Genomic DNA, 11,352 nt, shown 5'->3' on the forward strand with positions numbered 1-11,352 from the left:
AATGCTCCTGCCATCCTGGTATGAAAAACAGGTGATTTCACATGGGCTGAACTGACAGTACAGTTTATCTGGTGATTACTGGGATTTTTGATTTTCTGCAGTAAGTTCTTACAGGGAGTTTTCAATGGCACTGCCATTAAAAAAAAAAAAAACAAACAAACAAAACAGGTCTTTCTAAATTATGTGTGTCTCTACTACTCTCACTACTGCAGTAACTTTGAAAAACTACAAAACTTTAAGAGCAGATAAACTCTAAAACACAGAGTTTTCACAGAAAACACTAGATTATTCAATACAAGATTAAGGATATTAGACCAAAGGGAAACGTTCAATTGACTTTTTCAGTCTGTAGCTAAATTTAGTAGTGGAGGAAACTCGATTTCCAATTCATACAAAATTTTTTTCTCCCCTTTTGCAGGTAAAATGATAGAAAACTTTTTCTTTTGGATTTAATTCATTCAGCTAAACGTTTAATTTTGGTCATTTTAGAGTGCAGGAAACATTTATAAACAGCTACAGAAGAGTAATCACCATCCTTCATTCACCCAACAGCCAACTGGTGATGTGGTTGCTCCCTTAGCCAATTCCCACAGATGCTGATCCAATCCAGACATCATTTTTACACATTCACCAAAGAAAGGAAAAGGAGCCAAATGCCAAGACTTGAATGGGCATTTCCCAAACTCCAGGCTGCCTCCATGCTCATTCACTTTTCACCTAATTTTGCTCCATGCAAAATAGACCAAGGTCATACAGGTCTGTGAGAAACCCACCCCTGAAAGATGGGAATTCTCCTGAAAGGCAGGATGCAGAGTCACATCCCCACTGGCAAAAGGGAGTCCTGAGCACAAGTCCTCAACATGTGAATGTCCTGACTAGGAAGCACCTAGGAAAAGGCAATCTCACACTGGTTTTTCTGCTGCTTTATATATCCAGTCCTTCAATTCTTTCACTTTAATGTGCCAAATCTGAAATACTTCAGGAACATGAAGTACCTTCAACAGTTCCCTGTATTTTTTGGTCTTGATCCTTTTGCTTGAAAAGTTTTGGCAAAAACCTATTCCATTGCACTATCCAAAAGCCACAGGGAAAGGGTTCAACAATTACAATTTAAAATGCCATAAAAATACATAAATGAATTTTCACACCAATAATGGAATGATGACCCCTTTTTCCCCTGTATCCAATCGCACAAAGGCTAGCAAACCTATAAGCAGGTGTGTATCTTCATAACCACACCCACAATTATAATTTCATTCTAAGTTGCCTTTGTATTTGATACAAAGTAGTTAAATAACAGTATTCACATACACACAAAAGGTATTTGCTTGCACTACTGAAGGAGCAGTGAATTATATGGTGGTTCTCATAGCAGACTCTGAAAGGAAGAAAGCAACTTTGTGCATAAGACCAGCCTTGGGAATAACCAAAATGGGTTTCAGTCAGGACAGCAACACTACTCATCCTCTCTTGCACACATTCCTGAATTATATTTTAAAATTGATTTTAAATGATATAAACTATGATTGATTAGTGCTAATATATTGCTTGAAATGATAGTGCCAGCTGCAAAGACTGTGAACAAACAGAATGTTAGTGAATAGAATATATAATAAGCTGTTACCTACTCTAGGACACAGACACACAAAGAACAAGCGCCCTACATGCAGACTTAGCTGGTACTGTGGAGGAGGGCAAAACTAATGCAGAAAATCTACGCATTTAAGAGTGTGATAGACAAGACATAAACATCCTATTCCTGCCTTAGTAGAGATATTTGAGCATTTTCCTTAATCAGTAAAAGTTATGCATTTAGTTAACTGGCCTTGATTATATATAAGAACAGAAAAAAAATTGGATAGAAATTAACAGGAAAAACATCTGACAAACAATAATTAATACAGTCTGATTTGCAGGGAATGTTATAATGCCTACATGTGAACTGTAGAAATGACCTATCAGCAGCAGAACATGAGCTGAATTGATACTGCTCAAACTGATATTTGGTGGGAAAACTGGATGGGGAAAAAATTGTACAGATTACAGGACAAACCTAAACTTCCATCAATAGCAATTACAGTGTAGAACAAGGAATCCTGGAAACTCATTAGACCAAAAATAATTTCTAGTAATGGAAACAAACAACTAAAGATAGAAAGAAATATGGAAAAATATAAGCATTAAAAATTCCTCTTTTTTTAGATAACTCTACATTAAAATGAATTTGCAGTACACTGCACAGGGGCAACTACTGAAAAATATCCACATGTGTAGGCTACCTAATCACTAGAGCTAGTCAGAGTTCCTACCTCACATCAGCTGCAGTGAATGTCACTTGTACTCTTTCACAGTGACATTTTCCACATGGCATAAGCAGGAGAAACAGCCTATACCACTAGCATCAATTTGTAAAGCAGACAGACTTGGTTGCAGAATTAATATTGTGGGGGATGACTTTGCTCTTTGTCAATTATTTTTTACACACCAAGAAGTGTAACGACATAGGGAAATAACAGGGACAAAATGAAGCAGCAGTGAATGAAGTGCTCACAGACAAGCAGCCAGCAGCTCTGTAAAGCCCAGGCAGCACTGACCAAATAATAAAGTCCTCTGATATCCAGCATTTTATGAAGAGAAGGCTGACAGTTTATACGTTTCATTTTTATTTCCTGAGAAACTCAGACTGTCAGTATGAAGGATTTCTTCCATTACTTACAGCCTCTCTTTCACAATGAAACAGAGTGAGATGCTCCAGAAAATGTTAAATATGTTTCCTGGCACATGATAAGACAAAGGATCAAAAGATGATACTTTCTTTTTCTAATGTGGAGAAAAATCCTTTCTTCAAATAAATAAATCTCTTTTCTAGGAAAAAACAAACAAACAAAACCAACCAAACAAAAAAAACCTAATTAGCTAACAACTTCTGGGTTCTGACTGAGGAAAAGGCAGAAGAGATGCAGTCACAGCACAGTTCTTAAGGCTGCTGAGTGTGCAGCAACCCTTATGGATCTCTTCCTTTCTTTTTATCCCTCTGAAAGCCTCCCCTCCGTCTCTTTCTCCTCCATATCCCAGGAAGCATGAGTACTTTCTGCCGTGCGGGGATGCCCTTGTGTACCTATTCATGTCCATGTCCTGCTATGGTCAAGGATACCGATCTGCTTGTGCTAGGAAAGGTGTCTCTGCACAAGGGCTGACCTTTGCCACAGAAATATTTTGCTTCCCTTTCAAAGCAGATACTTGGCTACCATATTTCCAAAGCTTATTAAACTAAATGATGGCTACTAACCCTAGAAGTCAACCGTGACTGAACAAATCAATAATAATTCTGTCCATCTTAAATCTGGTCAACCAACCTTTTATCCTCTATAAATCACTGACATCAGAGCATCTCTTAGATCAGTCACTACCACAGAAAGATGTACTTTAATGACAATTGTAATTAGGATGTTAGCTAATGGTCTGTAACTCTGACTTTATTCCCCCTGTTTTGCATTAAGAAGGGCATTTCTTTTTACTAATGCAGTAAAACAAATGTCCTGAATGAGAGAATGAGTAATAACCTTCCAAATAGGCTACTATTTGGATGAAATCTTACTGCTATTGATATTAATGGGCATTTGACCACAAAACTACATGGGGACAAGATTTCACCCAAAACATTCCCCCACTGCAATCCATCCCTTTTACTTCAAAACCTTAATGATCTAGCTTGAATTCAAGGTTTGTTAATTCACTTTCATTTCACATTTTACAAGGCTGACATAACGAACCAAATTTGTCTTCAGTGAAATTCCAATTAAATTACATTATGTATGAGTTCGGTCTAGTACTTAAAAAGAAAATTAACCTTTACTTCAATCTTTCCTCATTTCTCAAGGCAGAAAAAAGAATTAGCATGGTGACACTGCAACAATAAAATTATCTTAAAATTTGCTACACTCCTAGAATTCTTCTTTTCTCCTTGTTTGCTTTACAAAATGTTTATTACTTCAGAGCAACTACATAATTAAGATTTGTTTTATAAGCTTTAAAAATACCAGTATAGTTGTCACTGGCTTGCTTATTGTACTCTACATTTATTAGCATGAAATCTTTATGTTTCAATAAAAATATAAGCTTTTACTTGCAAAGCCAGTCTCAGAGTATAATTATGATCTCCTGACAGTGCTGATACCTTTTTCAGAAGTTTATGCTATACCAATATTCCAAAAGGAGTTTTACATAAAACTAAGGCAGTTTCATTGACTTAAAAAACCTTCTTATTGACTTCAAACAAATTTGGAGGAATTTTGGAGGAAAAAAAAAGGTGTTTCTATCCTTGAAAAGGAAAAAAATTTATGAAAACACATTTTCTGATCTATCTGAATCTATAGGTCTGCTCATATTGCCAAAATTAAGAATGTACATAAAAGGTAATTTGTTTTACTTTTAATGTTGATGTGAAACTCTCAGGAAGGTTCACAGGATTTTGTTCATGTTTTGATGCATTACTTGTTTAGAGAACTTCTTTGCATTCCCTGTATTTATATTTTTATGGCCTGTAAGATAAAATAAAGCAGTAGTTACAAGGCTTCCTTTTATATTTTTTCTTTTTGTGTTAATTTCTTTCGTCTATTCTCCCTCCAGCAGATTCACTGAAAAATGTTATAAATTTTTTGCAAAAATATATCCTTGGAAGGATTTCAAATATAAACACACATTCTGTCATGGAATCATGCTGAGCCTGAGAGCGACAGCTCCATCTGGTGTATTCACTTCCCCCTCCCCCCCAACCCAAACTGTTATTAAACAGTAATTCTAGTATGCAAAAAGCTGGGAAATCTTTTTCTGGCAACGAAAATGCAATATGACTGGAAAAAAAATAAGCAGGAGCTACAGTTTTCCCTGGGAAAAGATGGTATTCATGAATCATCCTTCATAATCTAAATACCAAAATGATGAAGCAGCAAACAGCGCAATGCTGCTGTTAAATATTCAGGCATTCTGTGCCTCAGAGGAGGGCACATGCTGCACATCCTCCTCTGGTCCCAGTGTGGAGAGAGAGCCTAATCCAGACCCTCAGGAATCAGCAGGAATCCCTCACGTTATTTAAGAGAGCTTTAGATCAGACTTGTAGTTCTCTTGACGTATGAATAAATTTCTTTGCGGGTGCACATGAAACCCACCACCGCAAGGCTCGGGCGGGTGCAGAACGAGGGGACAGCTTCATCCAGCTGCAGTGCTGGGCCTATTTCATGGCTCAGTGCTGGGCACAGCACCCTGGCATCCCCACCAAACCCCCATCACTCACAGTCTGTGCCGAGGTACTGAGTACCAGTGCTCCTCACATGCTCCAATGTGAGAAATTAGCAGGTAACTTGTCAGATATAGATCAGAGGAAAACATCATCATCCATTGCTTCAAGGTCAAACACCATGCATCAAATCATCAGCCTGCCATTTTCAACATCCTCTGACTTACAGCTTCCATTTAGAGATAAAAAAAATATAATAGAACTTTTCTTTCTCTTAGCACAATTTTACTTGATGGTGCCAAGTCTGTAAACACATGTCCACAGACTACATCAGTCTTCTTTTCACAGGTCCTTCAAGGACCCAGCTGTTACCTGATCACCCTGCAACAGCAAAAGTTCTAATATTTTTGCATTGTTTTGAGGAAGCCAAGTATGCCATCAACAGCATTGCTCTCCCTGGGATATTTACCATGTTATTGATGTATTTGAGCAAACAGCACAAGTACCAGAACAGTAACAAGTGCCTCATTGATGGATATTGCAGAGGAGCCAGGGCTCTTCAGCCCCTTAAGGCTCCAGGAAGATCTAAGAGCAGCCTTCCAGTAATTTAAGGGGCTACTAGAGAGCTGAAGAAAGAACTTGTTACAAGGGCACAGTCACTAGACAGGGTGTAATGGCTTTACACCCTCAGAAGGGAAATTTGAATCTGATATACAACAGAAATTCTTTTCAGTGAGGGTGTTGAGGCACTAGAACAGGTTGTCCAGAGAAGCTGTGGCTGCCCCATCCCTGAAAGTGCTCAAGGCCAGATTGAATGGGACTTTGAGCAACCTGATGTAGTGCAAGGTGTCCCTGCCCATGGCAGGGGAGTGGAAGCTGGACGATCTCTAAGGTCCCTTCTAGCCCAAACCATTCTGCGATTCTGTATTGACCAGTTTGTACTCTGTGATGACACAGTAACTCAGCATTACCAGACACTGATAAAGAAGGCATGGAAGATGTTTCTACTCTATTGAATCTGTGTGAATTACTCATATAAATTTCATAGAAAAAAAAATTTTAAATAATAACACAACACAATTATATATATATATATATATATTAGGTTAAAAAATAAATAAAATCCCAGCCATTCATTTTGGATATCAGTGTATTCACACTGCAGGATGTCTTACCTGTCTTACCATGAGACGGTACTTCATTTCTGAATCAACTGGTCTTCCTGCCTCCATGCAGGCTGTAAACCAGGAGATGTCCAGTAGTTCAAACTTAGAGCTGTCACCCACAGCCTGTCCTTTCAGCCAGTCCAGCACCTCCAGGTAAGAGTTGTTCTCAGCCACAATATGAGTGACAGAATCACTGTCAAGAAGTACATTAAAAGTTTTCTTTTTTTTTCACTGAATCCAACTGTACACAGATACAGAGCTGTTATTTCTGTATTTACTTACCATCCACTTCCTGACAATTGTAGTGTATACTGTACTTTAGGATGTGGGAAGCACGGAAGTTTTCATATCACCATATATTTATTCTAGTCACTGACTCTGCCTTGAGGAAAGACTGTAATCTGACAGCTCCTGTAAGTGCAGCATTTTCTTTCTTGAAGGATCATTTACCTTCCATAGACAGTAACCTAATACACATTCTTTGCAATTCTGAAAATATTTTGCTTACACAAGCAGTACCATAATTAAAAGGCTGCTTGACAACACCTGACAGCCTCTTTCCAATACTCCTCATCAATGAGTGAAAGATTTGCAACATTAAAAAGTCAGTTAACAATAATTATTTAAAACTTTACAGCTAGAAATATATTTCTGGATACTTAAGTTTTCTGTACTTGTGTGAAGCTGTTCATTACATATGGCACTGCCAAATATTCCTGAATTAAATCTTATTACATGCTCCATATAAAGACCATTTCTGTTATACTAAGCCAGTATAACAAAACTGATGGTTCAGTGAATACAAAATTTACAGTTTGAATTGTTATTCAAGATATTATATGGCGTACATTGCCTAAAAATACAATAGCACAAATATTGTTACAGTAAACTTCAACTGTTGTACAAGAACAACATTGGAGAGGATCACCTGATTAAAAGGTGATCCTTTTAAAGATTAAAAAGAGACACTTCTGTACCCGTCACAGGAAAATAATGGACAGGGACAAAGCTGTGTTTCAAGAAAAGATTATGTGCATACTTAGGATGATCTGTAAGTTTTTATCTGGCCTGCTGATGCTTCTCAGCAAGTTTGGAAACATACAGATTTGGTAGGAGATTTTGAATGATTCTGAGTGCTCCTGCTCCCTATGCATCCCACAAGGGTGCTGTCACCCACAGAAAAAGACATGAGAGAAAGGAGAAAATTCTTCATTTCCATCAACTTGTAGAACTTAAGTACCTAGAAAATATATTCCAACATTAATTTCTATAAGGCAACAGATTCCTAAACTCCTTGCAGGAAAAGCACAAGCAGGCAGGGCCACTATTTGACACTATTTTCACAAAAGGAAAGCTAGAGTTGGAACATAAATTGTCTTAATGGCAGCCACATCCATCTGAAAGTCTATGACTTTCTGGTAGCCCATGAGGGTGACAGCCTTCTGCATATACAGTAAATTGACAAAGGAGGACCTGACAGATTGCTCTGCAAGCCCTCTGTAACAGCTGGAGAAGTGGAGCTATCAGCCTGTCACAGTAGAGAGGACACCACTGGTGGCAATTACTGGTTGGCATGGACTTCAAAATATGATGTGTGCTGTTAAAGGCAGACTGCACACTTCAAAGCAAATTACCTTCCAGAACACCAAGAAAATTCCTTGGCCTATCTCTATGATCCGTATTCAAATGAGTGACCACCAATTTCATTAAGTCATGAAATCACAATGACAAACACTGGAATTGCTTCATACAAAACTGTTATCAAATTACTCTCCAATGCAATAAACACACTGTATATTGGAACTATAGGAAAGGTACTGAAAGGACTGTACTTCAGAAATGCATGTCATCCTCTACCACAATTTTTTTCCCTCCATATAGTGGAACTTGTAGAGCAGAGTCCATTGAAAAATAATAAATCCCAATTTATCTTTTTCTGAAAGATTACAAACACAGATTAAATGAATCTCCATGAAATACTGTTAGGTTTATTATTATTATTTAACCCTGCTAGGTCCTACTTTAATTAAACTGTCACAGCTTTATACTTCAGTTAAAAAAAAAACCCAAACTGTTAGAGACATAGAACTTCTGCTTCCTGTGGTTTATTTCACTTCATATAAAATATTCATACGTTACGTATTTGCACCAAGCTGCAGAGCTGGGAACTTTGCCATAACTATGCTCACAGCAGCAGTTTAGCTGCTGTGCTCCAGTTTCCTCTCATACCTGTACAGCTGTGCTATTTTCTTGGCACAGAACATAACAAATTCAGCATTTCCTCTGTCATTTTCAAAAGCAAAAATCAACAGTTAAATAGTTTTGTTTTATCTAGTAGCAGCTAAGCTGAAATTAAACATAACACCTGCCTCATAAAACTTACAGAAAGCCTAAAATACTGGCAATAAATACCTGTGTGTCAAAGCAGCCCAGATGAAGCATTTACTCAGTCCTCTACAGATTATTAACGTAGGAGCCAGAACAGCGCTCTTCATTTCTTTTTTCCCCCAAGAACTCAATTCGTTTTGTATCAGATGCTAATTGCCTACTTCTGTTCAATACCTGCTTCAATCTTGCTTTATAAATTATTTTACCCTCTCTTCTTTCTCAGACTTTCAAAGTTGATGGGATTGAAGAGAAGTCTGTGGAAATACACTTTTCTAGGGAGGACCCAGTTGTACACTCCAGAGACAGATCCAGAGAGAGGATCAATACTTGATTTTCCTCCAGCTTTTCAGAGAACCTATATAATGATGCAGCTTTTGGAAAACTGCATCATGACATAACCAGCACTTATGTAAAGCACTGTTGGGAGGAAGGCTTCCTCCAAAACGAGTTGGTTTGCTGAAACCAGACAAACCTGAATCTGAAGTGTTTTTCCACTCTCAAATGCCACATCTGTGGTATTTTACTACTAAGATTTTTCTCCAGTGCTCTTCAAGATTGCACTAAAGCAAAAGCCATAACTTTGACACTCATGTTAGGGTAAAAAAATTAAACACTATAATACCAGAGATGATGTAGACAAATGCCCCCCTCAACCCATCACAGTTTCCATTCCTGTACATTTAACTTTCTTTCATTTTTGAAACTGGCCATTAAATTTAGCTTAATCTTAACCTGACTTCAAAGGGGAAATAAACAATGAGTGATTCAGATGAGCTAAAGACACAATTTATATGCAGACCCATGAAAATTGACAGATCTAAGATAAATTAGAAATGCACATTTTAAAAGTGAAAAATTAGAAATTGTGCTGTTTTGTGCTTTCCCTGCTCTCTGTCCAGAAGACAATAGAAATAAACCACATACCAGGAACATCCACTGAACTCCTAAAGCATATTTATAATGGAAAGAGCCAAGTAGATCCACCAAAAACATAGCAAAAGCTTCAATCACAGTCACTTGTATGACTACATTTATTGAATTTAAATGCTTCAAACAGCATTACTACATGTTATTTCAAAACACATAAACATTTTCCTACCTTAGCTCACTTTCTACTCTGAAACCTTTTCTTCTTCCCAGTTCCATCAAAAACATCCTTCTGGTCATCCCCATCTTCCTCTGCAGAATAAAAATGACTAAGTTACTGAACTTTATTTCATAACTACAGGAATGCTTTGGGGAATGCAACCCTTTCTGTCTCTTCCTCTGGGAGATTACAGCTGGAGTTTTGAACCTATCCATGATGCAAGGCAGAAGTGCTTTCACTTGGGTAAAATAGAGGTAACATGCTTTCTGACAGGCAACAGCTGTATTTAATGCCACCACCCTTTGATGTAATTTTCTTGTTTCCCCTCTGAAATCAAAAGCAGGTGATACAAAAGCAGAAACATCTCTCACTCTCTACCAGCTGGGACTTCTTGAACAGAAATACTCCAGAGAGGTGCAAAGATTATTTCATTCCTTAAAACAGCCACTGCCTACAAGCCTATCCAAATAATATTGATCAGCCAAATACTCTCAGAATTTCAACCAGGTCTTCAGCTGATTGAATGGCTCAGTTCCACCTTTTTGCATTTAAGCACCCAGTGACCTCCAAAGAGCTACAGAGGAGATTATGGAGCCATTTACATTCCTTGCCTGGAGGAGGGGGTACAGCTCATTGCAGAACTACACCAAAGTTTTTGCCAGTGTCATGTTGGATCCAGTTCTGTATCTCCCTGAATTTCTATTAGAGCAAGGTGAGCACAATGACCTAGGCTTACAGCCTCTGCATCAACTTCAGCACAAGTCTACTTCAGTGGTAAATACCCCTCTTCCCATGTCAAGCTGGATTTTTATTTTTAACATAGGAGAGAATTTGGATTTTACCAGTCCTTCAGAACACACCAGAAACGTTATGTATTACAATTCCATTGCTCATGTTCTCATGAGGAAGCAAGGTGGAAAAATTCCTAAGTCAGGTCCATCAATTATATTTTCAGTTCTTTTATCACAGATGGATATACAAGCTGAGTTTCAGGAAAATTAGTCAAAACCTATTTCCTGCAATTATGACCCTGAGTTTAAAATTAAATTGTAAAAGTATTGCAGACATTTTCTGAGCCCTATAGCTCTTGCTGCTTCAACTGTATTATTGCAGATATAAAGAAATACTTTTCATCAGAATAGAAACCAACCATCCAAATTTAATATAGAGCTTTTAATATAGAGCTTTTCTGGGGTCTTCCTGAGGCCATGAAAAAAATATACACATAGTGCAGTATATAGATTAGACTGGATTCATTTCTTCCCTTGCCTAAGGATAACCCAGAAGCCAAAATACCTATTCCTCTTTTGGATTTATAACATTAAAATTTTCAAAATAAATAATTTCAAGGTTATTTTGAAATTATATATTTTCATAGGAACTGGAAAATGGACAAGCTGACTTTAAGAAGCTTAACCAAAAGAATAGAAGCGAGGAAGCGGGAAAAAAAAATAGGAATGGATCTGGCATTAAGG

At 37.6% G+C, this 11,352-nt stretch overlaps 1 protein-coding gene across 2 annotated transcripts in view; it reads right to left on the minus strand.

Moving 5' to 3' along the window:
- Positions 1 to 10,108, minus strand: part of DNTT (DNA nucleotidylexotransferase) — a 79,666-nt gene extending 69,558 nt beyond the window's left edge. The window contains exons 1-2 of one of the 2 annotated variants that reach the window (XM_041461457.1): positions 9,890 to 10,102; positions 6,421 to 6,595 (exon numbers count right to left, since the gene is read on the minus strand). In XM_041461457.1, the coding sequence (XP_041317391.1) occupies positions 6,421 to 6,595; positions 9,890 to 10,092 (378 nt within the window). In that variant the 5' untranslated portion in view covers positions 10,093 to 10,102. Of the gene's footprint in view, positions 1 to 6,420; positions 6,596 to 9,889 lie in introns of both variants that reach the window. The other variant, XM_041461456.1, reaches the window with a different exon arrangement.
- Positions 10,109 to 11,352: the final 1,244 nt, after the last annotated feature.

Source organism: Pyrgilauda ruficollis, unplaced genomic scaffold (assembly GCF_017590135.1).
Source record: "Pyrgilauda ruficollis isolate IOZ18807 unplaced genomic scaffold, ASM1759013v1 scaffold15, whole genome shotgun sequence".
Taxonomy (NCBI): Eukaryota; Metazoa; Chordata; class Aves; order Passeriformes; family Passeridae; genus Pyrgilauda; species Pyrgilauda ruficollis.